Raw genomic sequence first — 26449 nt, forward strand, 5'->3', positions numbered from 1 at the left:
TTGGGTTTGTGTGTTTGCTGAGACACTAATTGTTCCTTGGTTGTTGTGTTTTGTCTTAAGTGTATTGTATTGTGTTGTTTTCATGTGCATAATTTTAAATAAAGAATGATGACAGGAGAGGAAAGGGAAGGAAAGGATCAAAATTAATCACGATAAGGTGATGATAAGTAAGTAAATCAACAAAAGCCGAGATGGAAACAAGAATGTAAAGCGAGGGATCGTTCAAGTATAAATCACTTGTCCTTAAGTTCCTGTGTCAGAATATCTACCAGCTTTGTAGTGGAGCCCCGACCTTTCCCTCCCTGTAGAAACATAAGAAAATTTCCCCTGTGGGAAGAGCAGAGCGACGTGAACAGAGTCTGACTGGGCATGTCTAACTGTGTTTAGCTGTTTCTCCATCCATCTGTATTTGGAGTGTGTCAGCATGCGTAATAGGATATTGCTTTGCCTGGCACCGGGCCGAGGTCTTGTCGATAACCGTAATCTGTGTATAGCGCAGACAAACACACACTGTTATCAACTCTCCCCAAGGGGCTCCCTAAGTTCGACCCTCAGTTAACTGTTCGCCAATAAACTCCTCCGACATCGGAAAAAGAAACAACGTGTGTATGCCAACAACTCAGCCATGTCCCTTAATATTCATAAACTCGCCCTCGCACATGAAAGGTCACATACACACACACACAAGGTTTCTACGAGTTCACCTTGCACAAAAAAAGGCCCTCTCAACTAGTTTAATATGTCATGCATGCCTCAGTGCGCTCGTCTTGGCTGGAGGAGGAACAGCCATGGCGCAGACTTCTGAGTCAATGAACTGTGAAGATGTGGTGCCGCTTCACTGGGACGAGCTCGTCCTGGTCACAGACAGTATCAGACGGACGTGTGTCCTCTGCAGCGGGGGAAAAAGCATGCGGAGGCCGGCCGAGCTGCAATGTTGACACCCACAACATAACCTGTGGCTGTGTAAGCAGTGCGCACACCTACAGTGTGGATGAATAAACTCGCTGGAGGTACAAAGTTATTCCTGGGCTGATTGTGATGAAGCAGCAGCTGAGCAGACAAAAAATTCTGGCCAATATGTTTCAAACGTGCTTAATAATCATAGTTGAGAGGGGTAAAAGGTTGTGGTCAGGTGACGGTGCTGCTGCTGTCGACACTGGCACTTTTTTGTTTTTTTTACCGTGACATCACTACACCAAACTGGCACAGGATTGGCCGATCGTCAGACGGGTCAGCTTCCACTCCTCGGTGCCAGACCAAACAGGCCAGAACAAAGCAGATCAGATGGCAAAGCCCAAAGACAGATGACATCACTACTCCTCCGGTCATTTCCTGTCAGCGTTGATGCTAATGCTACTAAAGCCGTGCAGAGTCATGTGCAGAAACACTTATGCGTTGCCTCGACACACACACACACACACAGAGACAAGACACAACCTTGAGTACTAGGACAATGAAGGACATACGACCCATAGGCTGTGTGTGTGGCAGGCAGAGCAAATCTCGCCAGTGACGCTGTGTGAGAGTATGAGGAACAAAGCAATCGACAACACGGTAATTAATGTGCTGACCAGAGAGTGACACATTAGTCACAACCACAAAGACTGTTCTCACCAATCACATCTGCGCTTTCTCCTTTCAAGAACACAAACCAGTCCACCTGCATACTGATGAGCTTTCTAAAGACCAAGTCATCTGTGACCTGCTATTTAGATGTGACACTCATTTCTTACATCATAAGCAGTGAGTTTCATGACATAGCACTATCATTACTCCTCAATACACTCTTGTGTTTGATCACAGGTGTAATTATGTGCTCTGTAATTGGTTATTAACTATTTAATATGTGGATGGGAATAGGTGCGGTGTGCCTCAAGCTCTCCCCTTGGATTAAAAACAAGAAAGTAGTCCATTGAAAGTCCCTTGAGGGACAGTGGAAAAGAATAAATAATGCATGTGAGGCAGACACAGCTGAATGCTGCACATACAGCAGGACATTTAAAAGAATAAATGGAGCCTTACACAGAAAGTGGCAGTGCCATTACACAGCTCGTGAGTGCTTGTCAGACAGTGACATAAAATGATGACAAATTAGTTTTATTTAGGAGACAGATTTAGTGATTCCCCTGTGAGACTGCTCGGGGTTTGTGTGTGAAGTGTCCATGGTCTCTAATGCTGAGGCCAAGGCCAGATATGCAGGGTTCAAAACCCATGTAAACAAACCCGCACGCCCTTGCGCAAACCCCTCTCCTGATTTCCCAACTTGTCGTTATCACTATCATCCGATGTCACATTAAGTGCAGCCAGCTATCATGATTTATACTGCTGCAGATGGTGTGTGTGTTTATGAGCTGTCGAGGTCTGATGGATACTTTGCCTTTGGGGGGGAGAAGCCTGAGATTTTTTTCTGCTTTTTGAAAACAATCTGACCGAACCACACGACGACTGGTTCAACCTGCCGAGGCAAACACACCACAAGCTTCGTGGTGGATTAAACTGATCATGACGCTCAGCTAACCCCGAGGATGCTAGCGGGGTTAGCGGAGTAGCCACGTCTCATATCGGTGGGGGTTAAACATTCAACATCCACTGACAGGGCAAATGACAGTCTCACAGACAGACGGGAGTGTTGACTAACTTACTAAACCTAAAGGGAAAATACACTTCCACCACGCCCTGTTGGATATACACTTGTTTTTCCACTTGTTTTAAGGTTAAACTAAAGGTTTTGTAGGTAGCTAGGTGGCTAACGAGCTGAGCCCCCTCCACCACCACCACCACTAACAACAACCAACCGTCACCGTCGCCCTTTTCTCCCCACTCGTTACCCGCCCGTTACCATTAACCATTATTCACTGACCTGGACAGATGCTTCAGGATCTGCTTCTTGATGAGCCCAGCCATGGCCGCGCAAATCCGATATCCGAGCCGCCGCCGCCTGCGGGTGTCTGAGCCGTCAGGTTAGCCGGTTAGCCGGCTAGCCTAACCGTTAGCTGCTCCCTCGCGAGGTATATAAACAGTCAGCTCGAATTCTGGTCCCCGCGTGCGGCGTCTGTCTTCATTTTAACGGCAGCTCCGACTTCACTCAGCGGGAGGTGAATGAGGAGGCAGTGCTGCTGCTGCTGGTTGTGGTGGTGGTAGGGGGCGGGAAGACGCCCATTTCAGACGTCCGAGTGGTGACTGACAGACAACTCCCGGTGGGCTATACGGGACAAAGCATATCACCGCCGCGTTAGGCCGTTTCATGCAGATAAACTGTGGTAGAAAGAAACGCTCCGGAGCTCCGAGATATCGCTCACCGAGCGAACACCTGGACGGGACGACGTCACCACGGCGACGCGTCTGTTGCGTTGTCACGGCGTCCGTCCGCGAGGGAGGGGCGTCATGCTGCGTTCACCGTCTGCTGGGGAAAATCCTACACTAAAAGATGTTGAGCCTATATTTTACAGAGAGCTCGCTTGAATCATTTGAATACAAGTGTGTACCTGTAAAAACATGGCTGTCAACCCCGATGAGAGTTTGATCAAATGAGTATAAGTTGAGATATTGTTTAAAACATTTATTGTTCACTATCACTACCTACGTTTAGTCATAACCTACATTTCGATAGGGCCTTAAACACACTGACGTCATTTGACTTTTTAGATAGAAATATTTAAGCACCCAAAGTGAAAGTGAAATTGCAGCATCTGCTATCTAAATATGAATACGAATTACTTTGTTAATCCCCAAAGGAATTAAATGTCTACCAAGAAGATATTTCAGTAATCTTTCTCCAAATAATCCAAAGAATTAGCAAAAATAAAAACCTAAACTTCTACTTGGGCACATTGAAATAATGCATGAACTTCAAAGCTGTGAAAAACGATCTTCTGTGACTAATTTCTGTTTGAATTTATTTTATATTGATTATTGTTTAATTGTATTTTATTAGTGTGCATGTACTACCTTGCACAAACTGTGCCAATGCGCTCACAATAAAACGATCATTTAGTGACATCTAGTGTTTAAACTGGTGCACTGGTCGTTTCCATGTTTATCTCGCCTTTTCTGTCACACACTATATAAACAGCACTGTATAAAGACTTCATTGTGAAGTTTCCCCCCTAGAAATATAATAAGTGAGAATCTTGCATATAGCTAGGCTGGACATTAGAATTTGGCGAAAGCATAGTCACCAAAAAGGACATAGGGAGATGCTCTGTAGGCCTGATAAAGAGAACAACAAAGTGAACTTCACTGGCATATTCTTCCAGAAGTGTCTTTTCATTGAAATACTTGCCAGCTCGGGAAAACTAATTAATTTGCACAGAGGATCATAATATATGACCCATTTAACTTATTTGGCACAGGAGAGACTTTTTACTTTTTACTTCTATGTCTGTGGACTAATAAATCGTAATTTTATCTGATGTAGTCCTCTGTAGAGACTTGCATGGCATGGAGTTGTGTTCATAGGAGGTAACAGCAGCCTGCAGCAGAGACTGCAGCTGCCACGTAGGCTTTGAAAGGAGGAGCGAAACTTGTTGGGGGAAGAAGTACTGACTGAACCCCTCCCTGCTCTGCCCTGCTGCACAGAGGAGCGCTTGCACAAAGTTTGCATCAGTCTGCAGTGTTTTAGTCATATTTATGAACCTTTGCAGCACTCATAACATGTATATAAGATTATTTTGAAATGTATTACACAGAGATTTATAGAGTTTACAGACTTGTCACTATAGGCCTATGTTTTGCCCCAAAATGGCTTATCCTTTTTCCTTCGCAAGATTTTACTTAGGCTATCTGTTCTACCTTTAAGTTACTGTAAAAAAATAGATACATTTCAGATGAACCTGTAAAAAACTCACTGAAGAAGCCAATTAAAGAACTTTCCGTGGAAACAACCCCCTGTCGATGCACCAGAGAGATGCATCTGTACAAACTCGTCTTTAGATGTCTGATTAAATAATTAAAGATGATGTAGTTCTTGGTGTAAAATACCACATAATCACCAAATTGTAAGAGAATTAGAGACCATTCATTGTTTCCTGGTGTTATATGTCATTAGACTGGACCTATGCAGAGCTGGGAGTCTAACATGGGACAGCCCCCATCCGCATACCTCAACTCATAAAGCCCCATGGAAAGACACGACGCGCTCACTGATACGCTGCTGCTCTTGTTAGTGGGCCTGGACTGAAAACACTCTCCATCCACGACTGCAAAAAGAGGCAGCGCTCACAACACATCACACACTCACACTCACTCACACACACATCTCTGCGATCTCCTATTGACCATGACAGCTAAAAACAGAAATAAAGGCAGCTCCGGCGAGAAGAGCGCTGCTGCACCCAGCCAGGAGGATGCATCGAAAAAGAGCCAGAAGATCACGACAACTACTACTTCATCATCTTTATCATCTCCTTCTCCTTCTTCTAACGGAGTGAGTGGCTCTGGAGCGCAGCAGGGGCCACGGTCACGGAGCTGCCTCGGACTCATTGTCTCCACAGTGTTTTACGTTGGGTTGATAGGAGCTGCGGGGTTCGCTGCCTTTTACCTACAGCAAGTTGTGGAAGAAATGAAACAGAGCAACGCCAGGCAGGAGGAGAGCGCACAGCAGAGCGCAGGACTGGTCACCAAAATGGAGAGTGTCGTCCAACAGGTTGGTGGAGAAAGATGGGACTCAATCAATGGGCCCTGACACTAAAAATCACTTCTCATGAACACAAATCATTTTCAGGGGTTTTTAACTGAATACAAACATATATAAAGTGGATGCTACTGTTTTTACACCTCAGTTTATGTGGGATTACATAACTGTTCATAAACTTGGACTTCATGTACAGCTGGGGGTGGGGGTGTATAGTACATGCAGCAGGTATAGGGTCTACTACACTGATGGATGCAGTTGACTTGTTTTCACTGTGAAAACCTCCAAGAGGTAAAATTAAAAGCTGAAGTTTTGATTAAAATATATAAATTCTCCAATATTTTCTTTTTTGTTTGAGGATGTGTAACAGATTTAGGTGAGTGACTGTCAAGCTGGGAGGGGTAGATAAGAGTTAGCTGACACTGTCAAGGGTCGACATTCAGGATGTACAGTAGCATAACATGACTCAACTCTATTCATGCAAATGTCTGGTTTAACATCTCTCCTGTGTTTACTTAAGGTAGGAACTCCTTTCTTTATAATTAAACCACAAAAGTGAACATTAACCAAAAGTCATAAAAAATCACATTATTACCCATTTCCTGCACCACCTTTTTCTGTAAGAACTTAATGGCATTGAATATAATGTGCCTAATGAAGCAGATTCAGGAGGAGAAGCTTCATGAATTAAAACATAAACTCAAACCAAAGTCATAAAAAATCACATTATTACCCATTTCCTGCACCACCTTTTTCTGTAGGAATTTAATGGCATTGTGTGCCTAATCAAGCAGATTTGTGAACAGAAGTTTCATGAATTAAAACATAAACTCAAGCTTCACTTGCTAACATTTTCCAGAGCTTTAAACCACTCAGTGTGACCTTCAAATAGGTGTATCTTAGTACACTGAGCAAACTCCATCACAACTGAGGATAACTCAATTTACAGGTTGACCTTCTTTTGTCTTGAAAGCCAAGATGTCAATAAAAGCTCAGGAAAGGGCAAGTAAGTGGAACTTGAGTTGAAAAATATTAAAGGGATAGTTCACCCAAAATTCAAATTTCATTATTTCATTTCAAATTTAGCCTATCTACTCATCCTCATGTCAACTAAGAGCTGTGAGAATTTTCAGAGTCCTCCGTGCCTTCTCTGAGTTACGGGGGGGTCCGCGCAGCAGTATTTGTCCATATAATGGTTGTCAATGGATACCAACTTTCTTTGTCCAAAAAGACACACCAAAAAACATCCAAATACCTCCATGCTGCTCGTCTGTAATGTCCCTCTTGTATTGAAGCCCCGACATGAGAAATTGATCCGAAAAAAATTAAATAAGTATATGATTTAAGCTTGTTTGTAGCGGAAGCTCCCAGTGTCTCGGTTCACTGCTCTTCCTGTGTCCGTGCAAATCTGGGCTTCAATACAAGAGGGACATTACAGACGAGCAGTATGGAGGTATTTGGATGTTTTTTGGTGTGTCTTTTTGGACGAATAAAGTTGGTATCCATTGAAAACCATTATATGGACAAATACTGCTGCGCGGACCCCCCCCGTAACTCAGAGAAGGCACAGAGGACTGAAAATTCTCACAGCTCTTAGTCGACATGAGGGTGAGTAGATAATGAGTGAAATTTGAATCTTGGGTGAACTATCCCTTTAAGTCAATGTGCAAAATAAAAGTTTGGATGCACATCTGTAAAATAACCTCTAATATTGGTGGATGCTTCGTTGCACAGGTGGAGTCCCTGAGGAGCGTTGTGGACGGGCTGGAGTCGTCGCTGGGCATCACCCGGGTGGAGATGGAGGGCGCCATCAGCCGGATGAAGAGGGGCGAAGTGGAGACGAGGAGGGTGGAGGAGGCGCTTCAAAACCTCCAGAACGATCTGCTCAGGGACCTCTCGGAGGGCATCAAGGAGGTGAAGGAGGCCCGCGAGAGGGATTTCTCCTCTCTGGAGAAGACTGTGGAGGAACGTCTGGCCGAGGTGAGTCAGTCCATCAAGGCCAACATGGCCGAGTTCACCGAGGCGCAGGGCGAGGCGCAGACCCAGCTGGCTGACCTCAAAGCCCGTCTGGGCGACATGGAGGACCCGGCGCTCATCAAACAGGAGCTCTCCGCCATAGTCGAAGCCGTGGCCGAAATGAAAACCTCCAAGGAGGAGGCCGACTCTTCGACCAGTTCGCTCAGCCAGCAGATCGGCGCCGTGAGGGAAGAGCTCCAGACGCGCAACCAGGAGGTGGCTTCGCTGTCTCAGGAGGTGGAGACGGTGAGGTCGGTGGTGCAGGACGCAGTGGGCGGTCTGAGGCAGGCGCTGTCCGAAGCGGAGGCAGGAGTTCAGGCCCTGAGCGACAAAACGGTGACGGTGGAGAGCGGGTTGGAGCAGGCGGTCGAGGCCGTGCGCGGCGTGGAGAAGCAGGTGGACGCTGCGGTCGCCCAGGCCCAGAAAAGGTCAGAAGATCTTGAAGCCAGGGTGAGAGCATCAGAGGAGAGTGGAGATTCACTGTCGGCATCGGTGTCAGAAATGACCTCCAAGGTGGAATCACTGTTCGCCAAGTCCGACGCCCATGAGAGCGCTCTGGCTGCTCAGGGCCAGGCGACGGAGAAGGTCAAATCCGGCCTGGAGCAGGAGCTGGAGGCCTTTAGAAGCAGCGTGGAGGAGCTGCAGTCCAACCTGGCAGCTCTGGGTGACGCCCAAACAGAGGCGGCGTCCAAGGATCAGCAGCAGGTGGAGGATCTGGAGAAGAGGATGGCTGCCCTGGAGGAAGACATCAGCAGCAGTAGCAGTAGCAGCAGTAAGAGCAACGTGATGCCGGAGCAGCTGGAGAGCCTACGCAGCGTGGTGGCCGGACTGGAGGACAAAGCAGCCAAGCTAGAAGGCCACGACCAGGCCATCGCTGCTCTTCAGGAAGCTCTGCAGGAGACCACAAAGACTCTCACCAGCTTATCCAAAGCAACAAGCAAGAAAAAGTAGAGCTCCACCGCCCCTATCAGGAAACCACAGCTTCCAACAGCAGGGACAATACTCAATCCACACAGGTGACCACGACTCACTTTCATGAAGAATTATCATTCAAAACTTGATGGTGCAAACTTTAGAGACGAAGTGAGGAAAATCAGGTTGGAGGAGCTGAACTGGACTGCTGATCTGTGAATTCAAATCCACACCCCTTCTGCACTGTAGTTTTATTTTCTAGTGTTTTCAATTGTTTTGATAGAATTCAACTTTTTCATGACAAGACTGTTTTTTGAACCTTCAAATGCAATAATAAGCTCCTGTTGAGCTCTTTGTTTACTTACAACATGTTGTTTCTTTTTCTTTGTCTTTTTTTTTTACAAGAATAAAACCTCTTGTCAAACCAAATCTGAGAAATTATTTCTTACTGTTGCATCATGGGTGAGAAGGAGAGTTTATACTCATTGTTAGGCCTCCTAAAATCACATTAAAAGACAAAAAAATAATCTCAATTTCATTTTTATGAAAGCAAATCATTAAGAATTAATAAACCAACACCACATTATTTGTAACCTGCTGACATATTTGATATTCCTCATGTGGAGTCAAGCAGAAGATCCTCCTCTTCGTAATGACTGAGTGCCACACGGTCCACTCTTTCATCCGAAAAACAGCAGCGACCAGTAACGGGTCATTTTCTCTGTGGGTGTTGAGTTTTGACTTTCTTCCAGGTGTTCTGCAGAAATGTGACTCAGCTTGTGTTAAGAGCAAAGGCTGCTGCCGTTTGACCACTTCAAAGTCATGCCGTGCTTTACTGGAGGGCGTGAGGACGATAATAAACCCTTACAGTGATGTAGAATTAGTCAAAGTACATGATAGTTCAGGTAACAAGCTGGCATTTCTGGTCAAGATGAGGAGGTTTTGTCCACGGTGGAAAAACTTGAATGGCTTTGTGAAGCCTTAATGACATTTTCAGCTGATCTGACTATTTTGAGACCTGGGTGACTGATATTTTCTCCGCACTGAGATATTCTTAAGGTCAAAAGCTTGAATAACACTTGTGTGGTTGTAAAACAAATGCATTTGGCTTGTGCTCTCCATCAGATAAGACAGATACTGCTATTGTGCTATTTGGCTTAGTATAAAGCATAAAGAGTAATCCTGGCTGGACTAGGACCAGTCACTGTCGCTATAACCTGGTAACAACATACTGTATCTGTTTCCCACTCCCTCTAGTCTGCTTACTGTAGTTTCATCTTGAACATTAAAGGGATAGTTCAACATTTTGGCAAACTGGCCCATTGCCATAATCCCTATAGTTTTAGGAGGTTCGTTATCTTTAATTGTCGGTGCAAGCTATTTTTAGAACGGTGGAGCAGGGCCGCAAGCTACTCAGAGCTACGCTACGGAGGCTAATGGGATTTCTTAGTTTCCCTCATCAAATACACAATCCAACAACTCCAAAACACTCTTGTGGACAAGACGGAGTTGTTTTCGAGGCAAACTAAGAGACTGCTTGCGGAAAAACTCAGAGGTTTTGCATTAATTTCCTCTAAAACAACTCTGTCTCGTGACTTTCTGTTATTATCGCATAGCGTGGTGAATGTGCAGGTCACAACTTGTCCACGAGAGCAATTTGGAGTTGTTGGATTGTGTATTTGATGAGTTTGATTAGGGAAACCAAGAAATCCCATGAGCCTCCGTAGCGTAGCTCTGAGCAGCTCACGGCTCTGCTCCGCCGTTCTAAAAATAGCTTGCACCGACAATTAAAGGTAACAAACCTACTGCTAAGACTATAGGGATTATGGCAATGGGTCAATTTACCAAAATGTTGAACCCTTTATCCCTTTAAGGTGATATCTATAACTTCCAGCATAAGCCTACATCCCAGAATGCCAAACTATTCCCATAAGCCATAATTTTCATGCCCATTCTGAACACTAAACCTTTAAAACTGACCAAAATATTATATTTCTCTGCATTCTCTTCACATTTAAAGCCTCTGAATCACAAGCAAAGCCCATGAAAATAAAATATTTGCTGCTGTATGTCACATTAGGATCAGTTTACACTACGCCCGTGAAGAGCAATGCAGCTGAACAAAGACAACAAACAATCTTTGTCATGAACTCAGACGTTTCAAAACTGCGAGCCAATGCTGACAGACTTGTTCACATTCATAACCTCTTCATGGGTTTGGACTTTCCTGTTTACAGTTTCATGCTTGAGGGCAGCTCAGATTGTGTCAGTCTGGTAAACAACAGTTTCATGTTTATTTCAGTAAACATTTAGACAGCAGTAGTGACAAATGTGAAGCTGAGGCAAAGCCAAAAAAAGAAAGAAAGAAAGAACAAAAAAGCAGCCAATCAGTGTCCACATGTGTGCGGTTGTGAGCGTGTGGCGCTCACGCTGGGCGGGGCATCTCTCTGATATCAGCTATGTCACTAACCTGTTTCTGTGTGTCACTTAAATCTCCCTCCACTGCAGTGAGATTAGATAACGTCTGTCTAAGCTCAGCAATCTCCTGCTCTCTTTTGGTGAGATCCTCTGCCAGTCTTCCTATCCGCACGATCAGATCCGACAGCTGAGGCTCAAACGCCCCAAAGTCCCTCCTGATGGTCGCCACCTTCGGTTTGAGGTCGCTGGCGAAGGTCAGTGTTCTTATCATGCGAGCCCTGCCGCTCTCCAGCTCCCTCAAGCGCTCGGAGATCTGATGGTCTGCGGTGGCCAGCTCGGGGATGCGTTTGCGGAGCTGCTCTATGGACTGAGTGTTGCGTTGGGACGCGGCTCGGAGATTGGTGACTCGGTCGACGCTGTTGGCCAGGACGTCCCCGATGCGCTTGACCATGCTGCGCTCCACCTGGTTGGTCTTGTCCTCCAGTTCTTCCACATGAGCGAGCAGGGACTGCAGCTCAGACTTCAGGCCGTCCATCCTGCGCACATCTGTCCTCACCGACGCCACCTAGAGGGAGGATGCAGGAAATTCATTTGAAAAGTTGTTTCTTCCCAGTTGTTGAGGTAATCTGACTGGATTTTGAATGACGGATTGGATCATATCTTGAAAATGGTTGTTCAAAACTAAAAATTGATTTTTAGATCGGATTAGATCATCCAATATTGGTTTTAATATGGATTAAACCCTCAATTTATGTTGTTCAAATTTTTTTTGTGGGATTGAAATAACTCAGATTCACAAAATCTGGATTATTCTGATCAGTGGTCGGGTTGATTCAGGGTGGATTTCAGGAGCAAAATGTGATTTAAATTCAAATAAACAACATTTATAATGTAGTATATACGGTATATACATTTATATTTTGCACCTGATTTTTAAACCATTACAGTGATAAAGTAAATAAGTTAACTTTTGATTATTCCACAAACTTTTCCCCAATTACTGGATAATAAAATGAAAACTGAAGTTTGAATTTTGAAATCTGAATTTTGAATTTGAAACACGTGGACACATGTATTTGACTGTAATGTACTGTATATTTGATTTATTATTTAAACTGGTCTGGCTGAAATGAAACAGCACAGAAAACAATGTATACACCCCATTTTCAAATAAATAGTGACAGCATGCTGGCTATTCTGCCTGTTTTGTTTTTTTTGCATACCTAGTAGCTTTCAGTGTGATATGTGGTACCATTTAGGGAACTCATTATGTGGATTTGGTGATCTTGAAAAGTTTGTATCAGGATCAGACTGATCTAATCCAACTTTGCTTTGAACACCTGGGATAAAATTAAGACGGATTACGTGATCCTGGATGGCACAAAAAAAAAGGGATTTCAAAACCCTACACCTTTTGAACAACTGGGCCCTGGCGTTAAGTAGGATCTCTTCTGTGCTCTATAAACATAATAAAGTATACACGATGAAGCTGAAAAGACTAAAATGTGATCTACCTTGTTGGCAAAGTCCGTGCTGATGGCCGAGGTGCGCTCTTCGATCTGTCCCACAGCGTCTCTCAGCGTGCTCAGGCTGGTCTGCAGCTGAGCCCGTGTCTCCGTCAGCCCGGACGCCCACTCCTTCAGTCGGCCGACGTCCTGCTCCAGACTCTCCAGCTGAGGCCTCAGAGCCCCGCGCTGACCCCCGAGACCCTCCAGCATCAGCTGGACGCTCTCACACTGAAACAGCACAGGACAGCACATGGAGTGACCGGTGCAGATTCAAGGACAAGTGGAGGAATCACACATAACTGTACATTATCATTCATTATTGACATTGAGAAGTACTGAAACCTTGCACAAATTTACACAAAGAGGTTAACAACATTTTATTAAATAAGCCAAGTGACAAACAGCTTTCCAACGGTGAAACTAAAATGTAACATTCAATATAAATATGAAGGTTTATGTATAAAATATATTTCTGAAACTTACAGAGAACGAATTCATTGTGATTCATATGTATTATTTTCTTGACTTATTAATGAATAATATAGTTCATCAAATGTCCATCAACATTTCCAAACATACACATACATGATGGTGATGTCACAAAGTTGCTTGTTTTTCTTAAATCCTCAAAATATTCAGTTTATTTTAAGATAAAGGTAAGATTTTTTTTTAAATTCACAATTGTTCTTACAAAAGTATTCATTGATTGTCATAAGTTATTTTTCTGATGATCAACTGATTCTGGTTCAGTATAGTTACATCCAAAAAGACTGGCACAGATGTTGTAATGTATCGTATCAGTGCAAATGTGTGACTTAAGAATAAAGAGACATATTTAAAGCGACTACGGAAGCCTAAAAGTGTCACTCCATATAAACGAACCACTAAAATACATCCCTGGTTTGTACCTCTGTGTATTACAGTGCATCTGTGCCTTCACACACATTAAACTGAGGTGCACATTTTTAGAAAACCTTACTTTTATAAACAAATAACGCAGCCTTTTCCTTTGCTAAATGAAAACAATGACATCATTCAGTGAGGTCATCATGAAGCGGCTGCTCCGTCTCATCCTGTTCAAATTCCTCCCACTCCTCGTCTTCTTTCCACTCTTCATCCTCTTCTACTTCCTCTTCTTGTTCCTCTCCCAGAGCGTCTAAGATATTCTGGTTGTCCACCGTGTTTTCCCTCAGCACCATGGTGAGTTCACGGACCGCCTCTTTGACCACGGACAGCTCGTTCTTCATCTTCATGATGCTGTTCTGGGCGTGCAGCGTGTCCAGCTCCTGTCTGATCTGCAGGATTTCGTTCAGCGCCTTCAGCATGCTGTCCTCGGTCCCGAACACCTGCAGCGTCACCTCCTCCAGCCTCTTCTCCGCCCCGCTCAGGTCGCCGCCCAGCTTCAGGATGGAGCGCACGGCCTCCTCCACCTGCGGCAGCCGCTCCTCGCACTCCCGCGCCCTGGGGATGTGCTCCTGCAGCTGGGAGCCGAGCTCGGCCTCGCTCCTGCTCAGGCCGCCGATCTGCTCCTCCAGCTTGTGGATCTGCTTGGTGTTCCAGTCCAGCTGATCCTGCGCCCGCTTGGTGTCGTCCCCCTCCGTGCGCTCCATGGCTCGGGCGTTCCTCTTGGTGCTGTCCTCCAGCTCCTCCAGCCTCTCCGCCAGCGCCCGGGCCCTCCGCTCGGCCTCGTTCACCCGCTCCGTGGCCCCGGCGTGGGCCTCCCTCGACTCGGCCTTGAGGGCGGCGAGGTCGGAGGTGACGGCCGCCAGACGCTCCTGCCACGTCTCGGTCACGTTGAGGAAGCGGGCGTTGACCGTCTGCAGGTCGCGGGAGGCGGGGTTCTCCTCGGCCTGCATCGCCGTGACGGCTGCGTGGAGGGTGGCGATGTCCTGTTGCAGCCTTGTCGCCAAGGAGACGGTGGAGAGAGCCTCCTGTAGGTCATCCTCAGAGGCGGCCAGCTGCAGCCGCAACACAAAACAGGAGGGGCTGTTTCTGTGGGAGCTCTATGGTCCTCAGTATTTATATAAATGTACAATTTGTACAGCAGGAAATAAAGCTCATGCATATATATAGCATATATTCCACTGTTTAGGCTGTATTTACACAGTTTACAGTTGTAATTCATTTATTTATGTCCATATTTGTGCACAAACTGCGCACCTTGCACGTCCATACACTTTTCATCTGTGCAATACTTTATTGTGCCTTAGAACTAACACTGTGTATAATTTTATGCTATTCTTGAAAATAACTGTATATATTCCTCCCTGAAACATATGTTTGTCTTACATCGTTATAATATTTGCATATTCTTCTACTTTTTTACCTTCTATGTTACAAATGCTACTGTAACAACCAAATTTCCCATATGTGGAGTGGGATTAATAAACAGTCTTGTATCTTATGTCTTAGACAGGGTCCTGTGAAAGACACGTTTATGTACCAAAAGACGCAAGGATGCAAGCAAAGATAATTTGTGCTCAATAATTATTTGTTTAGGCATGCAGAGGGTTTGCACATAAAATATATAGTATATGTTTTCTGCAACCCATATTGTTCAATTTGAAAACTTTTAGTGGGACTTAAAGGGTAAAAATATTCAGGCAAGGCAGAGTGTGTTTTTGTCATTTTGGATGAACTGACCCTTTAAGCCTCCATCCCTGCAGTAGTTTCCTGTTGTGAATAAATCAAACGCACCTTTTTGGAGACTTTGAGGACGTCTTCCTCCATGTCGAACAGACTTGAAGTCTTCCCGTGTAGAGATTTGTACTTTTCCTCAATTTGGGAAAACCTCTCATTCTGTTGCAGCACAACCCTGAAAACCCGGAGAGAAAACACTTTATTATCAGTGACATGATGATGCACATCTGTAAAAGACCATTTCTAAACAATGAAAGTGTTAACTTACCAGCTCATCGCTCCACAGGCGGCCAGCGACAATAAGCACAATATACTTCTAATATCCAGACACGAAGACGTTTTAGTTGCTCCAGACTCTGTTTTAACTTTTCGCGCTTCATCTTTACCATTTGAAGTCGAGGTTTCAGCAACTTCATCGCTTTGTTTTTGAGTCTTTTTCCTCTGTTTTAGTTCACTGGGCATTTTTACCCACACTGTTAGCGACTTTTACTATGAAGGAATTCAACGAGCGGAGCCCAAAAAAAAAACGTCTCACGGTTATTCGTGGCGTTGTAAAGTAAAATACGACAGTTGTTTAACAGAAAGGTTCATAATTTAAGACATTAAAGTGGGAAAATGTACAAATAACAGCTTTGTTTATATGTTTAAACGCGATTAACGGCCATCTAGCTTACCCCGCTCCATGGAAAAAAAATGGTGCGTTCACGGGCTGTTTGAAAACTCGTACACACTCAAAATAGCCGGCAAAAACAAATTGTTTATAAACCGATAGTAGTAACATGTATGTTTAGTGGACAGGCATTTTAAGCGACAATCATATTTTGAACACTATTACAAATTTTCAACCAAAGATACTCTATATACAACTTGCTGGTTCAGAAGAGCAAATGTGATGTTTTGGATTTTCCGACATAACAGGAAGCACCTTAAACGCCTCAGCTAGCCACGTAAGCGACTGCCAGCATTTGTCCTGAATGGGCCTTTATTTTAATGACGTTTGACAGTAGCTAAACAATTAATCGATTTACCAATTAAACGATGAATAGAAAATTAACCTGCAGACATTTTCTTTAATCAAATAATAAGATGTATTGCTTCTCTCTGTTTTGTACAATTATAATTGTGATCTTTGGGGGTTTTGTAAACAAATCATACACTTATGTTTTTTTTGTTTGTTTAATTAACCAATTAATCCAAAAACACATTTCTGGGATGTTACATAGCACATGCAGCCTTGATATTTAGACAAAGACAGAGGATTTTAGGCACAAGCCATTTATTTGGCATGTTTTCAAAAAGCTTACTTACATCTTGAGTGTCAAAAATTGTCAAAATCTGATTATCAATAGCTTCCTATAAATGGCAATTCAAAGCCCTATACAAGATTGTATGTAGCAGTCCCAAGCCTACTATACAGTTATTATTGAGTGATTCTGTTATTCCATTTATTGTTTACATGAATGGGTCGTAGAAACCATCTGCTATGTTGTATACAGGCTGTTTGTCTGGGTTTTCTAATAACTTCAAGGGCCATGCACATTACACAAGCTGCTGTTCTTTTATGTTAACACTTAACAATATTCAACAACAGCATAAGACACAAACAATATTACAAAGATAAACAAAACTGAAGCGTTATACGGACGCATTGTCAACTTAGAGACAAAAGTTCAACAGCAATACAGTACATTCAAGCAAAAGCTGCCACGTGCAATTTCTAACAAATTATGTGCAAAAAAAAAAAAAACAGGTAACCAGATGACTCCACAATGTTTCATGATGCATGGTTATGAGATCTTTGGACTAAGGCGTATAGAGATGGAGTTAAAAATATTTGGTCATTGAGAGATGTATAACTCCTTCATAGTGTTTTAATATTTAACATGACAAAACAAACTCCTGAGACGCATGAACAGTACAGAAATTGCTCAGTAAAATAATCATTCTGTTCCCAACCTGGGATTCAAAAACACTAGTGCCTCAACTCGTACGTAAACTTAAGTAAATGCTAAAGCGCAAGCTGTAGTTTTTTTTTCCAATATCAAAACCATGGATAAGCTTCTTTTCTATTGCTTTTACAAATCAAATCCTAAACCACATGATAACACCACCTGTGGCGCTATCTGTGACTCATCACTGCCTGTGTTATGTTTGACATAATTAAATACATCTCTTGGACCTTGGCAGTATGATACAGCAACTTAACATGAACTTGTTTTTTTTTTCCTAAGTGGACTTGTGCTGCTGTACAAAAACATCCCACTCCATCGGGACATTACAACCTTCATTATCGACCCATCAACCCTCTAAATTCAATATTTACATAAAGGAACAGTTTCCTGACGAGAGTTAAATGTGAAGATTGATATCACGCTCATATCTGTTCATTTAATATGAAGCTACAAGCCGCAGCCAGTTAACTTAGCTTAGCAATAAAGACTGTAAATAGTGTGGACACAGCTAACCTGGCTCAGTCCACAGGTAATAAACTCAATCTAACAACAAAACCTCTCCAGCTCATTATTTAAAATGCACAAATACAAGAGTGGTATGAATCTTCTCGTGTACTTTTTTCGCTGAGAAATCAAATGAGTGCAAACATCAAAAAAATATCTTTCAACTTTTATAGCTGCTTAAGGCTCTATGTCATCTCCTCCTTTTGGACGACAGATGCATGATGACCTACAAAAAACAAGATAATTGAGCTTATGCGTGAATGAGGCCGATATCAATTTACATAACGGATATTGTATTTAGTGAAGAAATATATCTGGTCCCCTAAGGCCTCATTGTCAGCTTTTGGTCCTGTCTGTGGAAGAGCAAATCTAAGTGCACTTTGGGGACGGAAAGGACACTTTTAAATCTGTGGCAATGTGCAAGACTTTAAAAAACAAAACAAAACAGGACGACACGACAAACTGCGTGTGATGAGCAAGTGTGAGTTAACCAATTAAGTGCTTGCAATTAACTTGTCACCACTGCTGCTTAGGTTCTGACCTCATTAACCAAAGAATTAGAAAGAAAAATCTTTACAACAATAGAAATCTCCTCAGACTGCTACATACAGCTTTTCTAAATATTTAAATCCCAAGACCGCAAAGCAAACTAAATGAACTGCAAACTGAATATCCTTCATAACTGTGGTATACACAGAAACTCCCTTCGAGATGCCCGCAGTGAAACAAATATGCTTCAGTTATCTTGTCATCTTCTAACCACTGTGGTATATATATGTATATATATATATATATATACACATTGTCTAATAAAAAACTAGATGTAGATGTATACAGGATAAATCCAGATGTGTCACAGAGCACTGATTGATTGATTGATCTTTCGTCTTCTCTCTCCCAGATAAGGAACCACCACTCACTGGGCGAATGATCATCAAACCCTGGTGATCAGAGGACGACTAGACTCTACGAGGAGCCACAGCACCGCTCAGGAACTGTAATGATCCTGAAAAACAAAACAAAAGGATACATCATTAGAAGCTGAATGTTTATGTTTGTCAGTGAAGATGTTCGTGTGATTCAAGAGCCGACCTGAATTGAGTTGACTACTCCACTGGCCATGACGGAGAGTTTTCCTGCCACTGAGCGCACTCCCATCTTGAGCTGCGACATGTCGGGGGCGTTGGGCAGCACGTCGGTCAGGCGGTACGAACTCCCTGCGAGCACAAGATAACGAAAGACATCCACAGATTTGTCGATGTTGAATTTATAAATTGCAAAAAAAAAAAAAAAGTACAGTAAACAGTGAGTAAAAAAGGAAGTTTTGGTGCAGCAGCGGCCTCTTACCCGTCTGTTTCTTTGGATCATCAAAAAGGTCTGCTGAACTTATAGAGGCATTCCCGGACAGTCGTTCCAGTCGTGTTTTGGCCTCGTACTAAGGAACAGAAACACAGAGGATGTTATACATTTTTGGGCTTGGCTCATACACATAACACCAACTAAAAGGAGCCGTGCCGTAAAGTTATTCTCAGTCTAATATAAGTAAATGAGTGTATACTTGATAGAAAACAATTTTAGATATCAGTCAGGTATGTGAAAAATTAAATGTGAAACTCTATGATGACAATAGTCTTTATGACTGACTAATCCAGGTGTGTCTGACACACCTGGATTATCAGTTTGTCCATTAATGTAAGACAGGAAATAAAGGAGCTGGCTAAAGTTCAGGAAGTAGTGGAGGTGTGCATAAAGCCAATGTATAGTTAAACATGCATGATGCAAATCTACAATATTAATAATGTACTTTACAATACATATAATATGGGACAGTGGTGTACTGTACCTCTGAGTTGTCTTGTTTTCCAAAGTACATGTCAGAGGAGATGGCTTTGACATCTCCGAACTTTTTCCGAGCGTCTCCAGAGTCGGTTACTGGGAGTGGTTCTGGTTTCCTCCTGGCTGTGGGCCTAAGTGATGGAATCAATATAAACACATTATAAACTGAATGACATTTCAAAACATTACTCAACAGCGCAGTAGGCTACAGTAACACCGAGTATGAGAGATCTAAATATTTCATTACCTCTATTCTGTGTTTCAGCTGAGATTCAAACACAAGCCTTAACATGGTGAGAGTTTTTTTCATGTCTCATGTCTCACTATGACACTGAAATCAAAATGTACAACTCTGCTTATCACAGTTAGTTCATGATTTAACAATTACTTTTTTCACATAGGGCCGGGTTAGTTTGGATAGCTTTTTCCCCTTAAAAAAAAAAAGAAATCATCATTTAAAAACTGCATTTTATGTTTACTTGGGTTATCTTTGTCTAATATTTAAATTTGTTTGATGATCTTAAAGGGACAACGAGGAGTTTTGGAAAGGCGAAGCGTTTTCACACTACATTTATGAGCCTCCGCGTGCACCGTAAAATTCTTTGACCGGCGCAAGACAGACTCATGTTTTCATTCATCAAGAATTAAAGTCACAGGTTTGAAGACGATCACATTCCGTCGTAGTTCCGACCATAAACGGCGATTCGGCGGCGTTATTCTCATGACTCGCCACGAAACCAAAAGTAAGGAAACGCTGGTCGGCTCGCCCAGCATTTCCGCCACCACTAATAATAACAAATTAACGATAGAGACAAAACGATATATTTATCGAAAAAGGGCCCATTAACAAGTGTGGGTAGCGTAGATTCATCCATATTAACGTGAGACTTTTTTATAACCAAATAGAAACTCCTCGTTGTCCCTTTAAACAAATATGCAAAAAAGTAAGAAATCCAGAAGGGGACAAACACTTTTTCACAGCACTGCAGTTATGAAATCATTATAGAATTTAGAAAAACAAAATGATTGTGTGATCACACAACGGATCAATTACAAATTTAAATTCCTTTGTGGTGAATGTAACAACATTGTATGTTAAACACAATATACTGTAAGTAACAAGAGCTGGATTTATATGAACCATGAGACACTGTCCTACCTGTCATCAAGTGAAGACATAGTGGAGGACAGGTAGAAGTCTGGCTCTGGCTTCTTGCTCTCCCTCATCCAGCCGTCTCCATCGCTTACACTGCCCCAATGCGAGGAGAAACTATCAGACACTTCTGTTTGTTCGTCAAACCGGGACAGGACCCTAAAGGGAGAACGGGTTCTGATTAATGTCACAGCTGGAAAACCAACAACTGCTGGAGAAAACGGGTAAACATTCAGTTTTCAAATCTTCGCCTGACCTAGAGGTGAAGGATCCTTCATCCTCATCGTCCTCGGTGTACCGCCGCCCTTTTTTGGCCTTTGCCACCAGCGGAGTCTCCTGCTGGATGATGTGCATGTCCGACGTCACGGAGTGAGAGACTCCACTACAGAGAAGAGCAGAGTGGGAGTCAACACACACAGGATCAGATACAGGATCACTAATATTTGCATCATCATCATCGTTGTCGTCGTCGTCATCATACCTCCTCATACCCATACCCATGCCCAGTCTCTCAGCTTGCTCCTTCTTCTTCCCCTCTAATCCCTTAAACTTCTGCTCCTCTTTTTTCCTCTGCTGCTCAAGATCTTTGTAGGACAGTCGCATGGATGGAGTGCTGAGAGCGGGGAGGAGGAGGAGGGACAAAGATGAGTTAAAAAAGAAAAAAAAATAAATAAAAAGAAACAGAAGGGGAGCAAAGGAGCAAAAAGAAACAGGTCCATCCAAAAGTAGCAGCTGGGTCATTTAAGGACTATAGTTTCTGCAGAGGTGAACAGTTTTGAGGGAGGTAAACTGAAACCTCTGATCTCACCAAGGAGGGTGAAAAAAAACACACTCCTTTTGGATAAGCAGATGAAAAGTGAGACTAAAAACACATAAAAGTAAAGACGCACGTACATAGACTCCTCAGGTTGTGTATTCTTCTTGGTGTTCGCAGTGGTCTCGTCTTTCTCTCTCATTTTGTCGGCAGCTTGCGCCTTCTTCTCCAGCTCTGAGAAACTCTGGCTGCTCACCTTCTGAGCACCCAGGCCGCCCTTTTTAGAGGCCAACTGCGAGCAAGAAGGCACATTTTAAACAGATCACAAATATGCCAGTGATACAACAAAGTCCGCTCTCACAAGGTTATACTTTGTACATACTGTTTTCTTGGTGGCGGCTGGCTTCTTCTTGAGAAGAGAGGACGGCTCTGGAAAGATCGGAGGAAAGTAAAGTTACATTATCTTTAAAATTTCACAGTAACTAGGAAAGGAAAAAGGAAAAACACAAATATGAAGAATATAAACCAACCCAGGTTTGCTTTTGGAGAAACACTCAGCATGTCAACACTTGGACCCTCCTCTTGATTACCTGAGGTTGAATGGATATGAGGATGGGATAAACACAACTAGATGCAGTTTTGCGTTTGTTCTGTGTATTGCATTATTCAGGAGAAACAGTGAATACCATTTTTGTCTTCGTCTTTTTCTAGGGTTGAACTCTTCTCTGATGTGGGGGCACTGAGACTCATTTTGGCCATGTTCAAATTTTCAGGAACAACCTGAGCACGAAGCAGACACAGATATTAAAGTAACTGTGTATCCCAAAAGCAGATATGTAGATTTAAGGGATAGTTCAACATTTTGGCAAATTGGCCCATTGCCATAATCCCTATAATTTTTGGAGTAGGTTCGTTACCTTTAATTGTCAGTGCAAGCTATTTTTAGAATAATTGATTAATTGATTGATTGATGAGCTTTAATATCCCCAAGGAATGGCGGAGCACAGCTGCGAGCTGCTCAGAGCTACGCTACGGAGACTAATGGGATTTATTTTCCAACAACTCCACAACGCTCTTGTGGACAAGTTGTGACGGAGTTGTTTTCAACGCAAATACAGAGACTGCTTGCCGAAAAACTGCCCCCTGACAGGAACGCGCATCAGCGGGTTTGCATGAATTTACCTCTAAAACAACTCTGTCTGGTAATGTTCTGTTATTATCTCATAGTGTGGTGAATGTGCAGGTCACAACTTGTCCACTAGAGCGTTTTGGAGTTGTTGGATTGTGTATTTGATGAGGAAAACCAAGAAATCCCATTAGCCTCTGCAACTGGCGGCTCTGCTCCGCCGTTCTAAAAATAGCTTGCATCGACAATTAAAGGTAACGAACCTACTACTAAAACTATAGGGATTATGGCAATGGGCAAATTTGCCAAAATGTTGAACTATCCCTTTAAGGATGAGCACACTGCTTTACCTGTGAATGGAGACTGAAGAAATCCACCTGCTTGTCCTCTGGTGACGTCGGTGAAAGAGGAGCCTGGCTGTCAAGCCACAACTATGTAGAGGAAGAGTTAAACTGATTAAACCGATCTGTGCACTCCAACACACTCTTCTAAGGAAGTGTGTTGAGCAACGATGTTATACACAGGAAGACAATTTATCTTTCACCTCTGTGCCGTGGCGCCTGGTCGCTTGCGTGGCTAAACTTTTTATCTTCTCCCTGTAGAGCTGAGCAGCTCGGCTGTTGTACTTGGTGTTGGCAGCACTGGATGTGCAGCCGTGCTGATTGAAAAAGGCAATCTGCCATAGGAAGGTCAAGTGAGATACAAAAAGCAAACACGCGTCAAACACAAACACAAAGCTGGAAGAACAATCTGTCTCTAACGTGCTGATGTTTTATGCTCAAGTACTCACAGCACTGGCATTGCCTCCCACTTGCATACATCTTAGCTGGAACCAAGACCAATTAAAATCCAGCTCAGTAGACCTGTGCAACACAGCAACGTTAGAGTTTAAAGAATCTGATTGTGACTTCCTGTGAATTATTGACAATTAGCAAATTTGCTGATATAGTAATCTTGCTTTTATGTCTTTACAGCTAGATTTATATCCATGCATGCCGTTGGTGGAGGTGGTTCAAAATACTGCCAGATTGTGACTAAAGGTTTCTTGGGTTCAGTAAGAGTTTGGACGGCAGTAAAGTAACTCATGCAATTGTTGTGTTTAAATCTCAACTTTAGAATAGTGTAATAGTTTTTTAAAGTTTTCAATATGGATTAATCCAACTCAAGACTCCTATTGTGTTGCTTTTCTTAACAGATGTGTTGCCTTTCTCTTCTAATTCTGTCTCTATGCTTGTGTGTTCATTCATATTCTGCATGGGTGATACTTGCTGCTGAAAGATTTTAACGTGAAGTTTTGTTTTGAAATTGATCAATTAATAAGTCCTGCCTTACCTGATGAAACTCAGATGTACCCCCAGAGACCTGTGAGTCCCTGAGCAGTCTATACATAGGAACACACCATAGGTGATGCTGGCCCAACTGGGGTTTTTGGCTGAACAGTCAAAGCAAACCTAGGAGAAAGATTGAAGGTTATAATTTGTCTCATTTTTTAGAACCAGGAAATTGACATTTCAATGTTGTGTGTTCTAGGTCAATCCATTATCCTCAGTTTAAAAATCGATAAACGAGACGTGGAAGCAAACTTAAGGCCTGTTCATACTCAAACAGAGAAGTTTGTTCGTTTTCTCGAGGTGGCAAGAAAAAGAACAAAGTCAGTTCTGACCCTGGACATTTCATACTTCACAGGAAACTCAAGTGCAGAACTTCAAATTTCTGACCAATCACACAGTAGTTGATGGACACCATACAAGAAAAAAGTTCTGTCCAGGTGATGTGTCAAGAACAAGCTGCAAGAACTCTCAAACCAGGTTTTTGAGACCACATTTTCAAGGTCTTGAACTTGTCTCGGTCAAGCTGGACTCTGGATATTTTCTCAGGGCCAGTCAAGACCACAGACGTGCAATTAACTTTAACGTAGTTGCAAAAAGTCTTTAATTGTTGCTGTTGGACTTCCCATTGTTGTTGCAGTTTATTTAAAACCAAAAATAAAAAAAGCAGATGGTGCGTTTACAGTTAATGCATTGTGTATTGGTGTATTTTGTGACTTTTAACTAGGCCTAGGTGACATTTAGTATCCTATTCCCATTCAGTACTATATCACTTTGAATATTAAGTGTAGATCAACCCCAGGCTGCACATTTAGCAGAATTTAGTACCATTTCAGATTAAAAACTATCGATGAGTAAAAAAAAAAAAACAAGCCAGGCTTAATGGTGAATAATGACAGATTAGAAAAATGAAATAAATTCATAGTAGGTGTGTAAATAATCGGTATTCAGTATAATTGGCAAGAATAGAGGGACCTAAGATAACATTTTGCTTGGGCCGCTGTGACAGGTGGGTGCAGGTTACCATCAGTCAGCCACTGATCCTAACAGCTGTTCATGAAACAGGGTCAATTTCGCAATAAATACAACTGTAACTGATGCAACAACCAGCAGAGTAGCTTTCAGGATGACACTGGATATTTCTGCACTGCTGTCTTGCATTTTTTATTCGTTTGTTTGGTTTTTTACACGTGGACCAAAGGAAAGTTGATCCCACTGAACAAAAACGAGCTAACGTCAACTGTCAAGACGTTCGGCGTTACGTTCAGTTACGTTATGTTACGTTATGCTACGTCTGGTTACAGTCAAGTTTTCTCACAGTTTTATGCTTTAACACGTTACTAAGATACAACTGGAGACATTATTAACACAAAAAAACACCCTTTTTCTTTTAACTTGACATTTATTTATGTATAAATGAGCCGCTGGTAAGTTTTAAGCTAGCCCTGCCTCGACGTTTCTCAAAGTGCGACGTGTCAGGTTTCTAGTTTCTACACGACTTCCTCGTTAAAGAGCACAAACCGTCTTCATGACAACAAAAAAACCCCTCACTCACCTTGTTGGTAGCAACCGAGCGCAGCCGCTTGAAAATGGCAGAAATGTCCTGTTTGCCGGGCTCGGACATGGTTCCGTGCTGCCTGTGGGTGAAGTCTGGTGGTGACAGGAGGAGGAGAGAAGCGTTAGCTCTGTGTTTTTCCTCAATAATAACTGAATGCGACACGTCAGTTCGTGGAAGAGGAGGGGGAACATCATGGTCGGCCTCTGATTGGATGAAAATGCCCCATGGTTATGTTATTGTAGCAAGGGATTGTGGGTAATGTAGTTTACTCCTATGGATACTTTATTTGTCACATACACAAGTCAGAGATATAAGAGAATAAATAGAATAAAAACTATAATATAATGTAAAGTTTGTAGATTTTTTTATATTCTATATTTTTTGTGAGGCACATATTTATACAATTTATTTATGGAAGTCCAAGTTCTCTAGAAATATGCATGAGTATGAGAGTATGAGTCCAACCAGCGACTGGTTGCTGGATTGTTTGCTTTTTTCTTTGTGTGCTGCACAGGGACACACTTATTTCCCCCACAGAGATTAATAAAGTATAATATATAATAATATATATATATATATATTTTAAAGTATGTTGTATTACACTTGTTAAAATGTTTTTTGTGTTCATCTTTTTTGTGTCATTGTTGTGTGAGCTACTGGACTAACTTGAATTTCCCTGCTAGGGATGAATAAAGTATTCTCTATTCTATTCTATTACATCTAAATTATATCACATCACTCATAATGTTGGTGCATAAAAACAATGTGCATAGGCAGTTGCTCAGGAAAATATTATCATTCCTCTTTAAAACTTGATTTAAAAATATATCCATTGCATCACAACTTTAACATGTGCTGTACATGCCACATTGCAGCTTCACACACGCACAAATGTGCATAATTATCTTGATCAACAAAAGTGAAAATGAGACACGGGGTGTATTGGTAATCAAGAAAATACAATATCCTTGTTTTCCCAATAAATTCATTTATTATGTTGTGGGACAACATTTACAAACCTTACTGTGCAAGTTGATGACAGCATGCCCTGAAAACATGGCAGAACATCTCTTTTTTCATCATTGTTAAAAAACAACAATTATCTTCCTCTT

The 26449-nt window shown here is 42.5% G+C and overlaps 4 protein-coding genes across 12 annotated transcripts in view; 1 reads left to right on the plus strand and 3 right to left on the minus strand.

Annotated features, from left to right (window-relative positions):
* The window catches only part of bltp3b (bridge-like lipid transfer protein family member 3B), a 54996-nt gene extending 51582 nt beyond the window's left edge, over positions 1–3414 (minus strand). For 5 of the 8 annotated variants that reach the window (XM_085769747.1, XM_085769745.1, XM_085769743.1 and 2 more), the window contains exon 1: positions 2861–3318. In XM_085769747.1, coding sequence (XP_085625873.1) covers positions 2861–2904 — 44 coding nt within the window. In that variant the 5' untranslated portion in view covers positions 2905–3318. Of the gene's footprint in view, positions 1–2860 lie in introns of all 8 variants that reach the window. The other 3 variants (XM_085769748.1, XM_085769746.1, XM_085769744.1) reach the window with 3 other exon arrangements.
* A 1725-nt stretch (positions 3415–5139) lies between these two features.
* On the plus strand, positions 5140–8989 carry ckap4 (cytoskeleton associated protein 4). Its single transcript, XM_085769458.1, has 2 exons — positions 5140–5644; positions 7367–8989. Exons 1-2 carry the CDS (start codon positions 5279–5281, stop codon positions 8597–8599), a joined length of 1599 nt encoding a protein of 532 aa, XP_085625584.1. The 5' UTR covers positions 5140–5278; the 3' UTR covers positions 8600–8989.
* Positions 8990–10827: 1838 nt separating this feature from the next.
* ikbip (IKBKB interacting protein) lies at positions 10828–15833 on the minus strand. Of its 2 annotated transcripts, XM_085769898.1 has the most exons (4): positions 15395–15833; positions 15184–15301; positions 12493–12714; positions 10828–11543 (listed from the first exon to the last, which is right to left on the minus strand). In XM_085769898.1, exons 1-4 carry the CDS (start codon positions 15586–15588, stop codon positions 10986–10988), a joined length of 1092 nt encoding a protein of 363 aa, XP_085626024.1. In that variant the 5' UTR covers positions 15589–15833; the 3' UTR covers positions 10828–10985. The 2 variants fall into 2 exon arrangements, with proteins under 2 accessions (XP_085626024.1, XP_085626023.1); XM_085769897.1 differs by lacking the exons at positions 10828–11543; positions 12493–12714 and adding an exon at positions 13367–14444 and having other exon boundaries at positions 15395–15792.
* A 550-nt stretch (positions 15834–16383) lies between these two features.
* arfgap3 (ADP-ribosylation factor GTPase activating protein 3) lies at positions 16384–25484 on the minus strand. The gene is made up of 16 exons (XM_085769896.1): positions 25335–25484; positions 23784–23902; positions 23242–23314; positions 22996–23127; positions 22802–22882; positions 22012–22105; positions 21856–21915; positions 21708–21754; positions 21466–21617; positions 21053–21184; positions 20828–20953; positions 20578–20730; positions 19426–19549; positions 18930–19017; positions 18675–18799; positions 16384–18588 (listed from the first exon to the last, which is right to left on the minus strand). The coding sequence occupies exons 1-16, from the start codon at positions 25401–25403 to the stop codon at positions 18571–18573; spliced, it is 1593 nt and encodes a 530-aa protein (XP_085626022.1). The 5' UTR covers positions 25404–25484; the 3' UTR covers positions 16384–18570.
* Between the last annotated feature and the right edge of the window lie 965 nt (positions 25485–26449).

Source organism: Trachurus japonicus, chromosome 23, assembly GCF_045865225.1.
Source record: "Trachurus japonicus isolate A0001 chromosome 23, Traja_1.0".
Lineage (NCBI taxonomy): Eukaryota > Metazoa > Chordata > Actinopteri > Carangiformes > Carangidae > Trachurus > Trachurus japonicus.

What these genes read in the sequence shown, in the direction of transcription:
- ikbip (XM_085769897.1), bottom strand. Translation starts at nt 15,588, where the DNA reads ATGCCCAGTGAACTAAAACAGAGGAAAAAGACTCAAAAACAAAGCGAT. An exon ending in GCCTGTGGAGCGATGAGCTG is followed by an intron (nt 15,302 to 15,394) that starts GTAAGTTAACAC and finishes CCGGGTTTTCAG; the next exon opens with GGTTGTGCTGCAACAGAATG. An exon ending in TCCTCAAAGTCTCCAAAAAG is followed by an intron (nt 14,445 to 15,183) that starts GTGCGTTTGATT and finishes TTGCGGCTGCAG; the next exon opens with CTGGCCGCCTCTGAGGATGA.
- arfgap3 (XM_085769896.1), bottom strand. Translation starts at nt 25,403, where the DNA reads ATGTCCGAGCCCGGCAAACAGGACATTTCTGCCATTTTCAAGCGGCTG. An exon ending in GTACATCTGAGTTTCATCAG is followed by an intron (nt 23,315 to 23,783) that starts GTAAGGCAGGAC and finishes TGTGTTGCACAG; the next exon opens with GTCTACTGAGCTGGATTTTA. An exon ending in GAAAACAAGACAACTCAGAG is followed by an intron (nt 19,018 to 19,425) that starts GTACAGTACACC and finishes TCTGTTCCTTAG; the next exon opens with TACGAGGCCAAAACACGACT.
- ckap4 (XM_085769458.1), top strand. Translation starts at nt 5,279, where the DNA reads ATGACAGCTAAAAACAGAAATAAAGGCAGCTCCGGCGAGAAGAGCGCT. An exon ending in TGGAGAGTGTCGTCCAACAG is followed by an intron (nt 5,645 to 7,366) that starts GTTGGTGGAGAA and finishes TTCGTTGCACAG; the next exon opens with GTGGAGTCCCTGAGGAGCGT.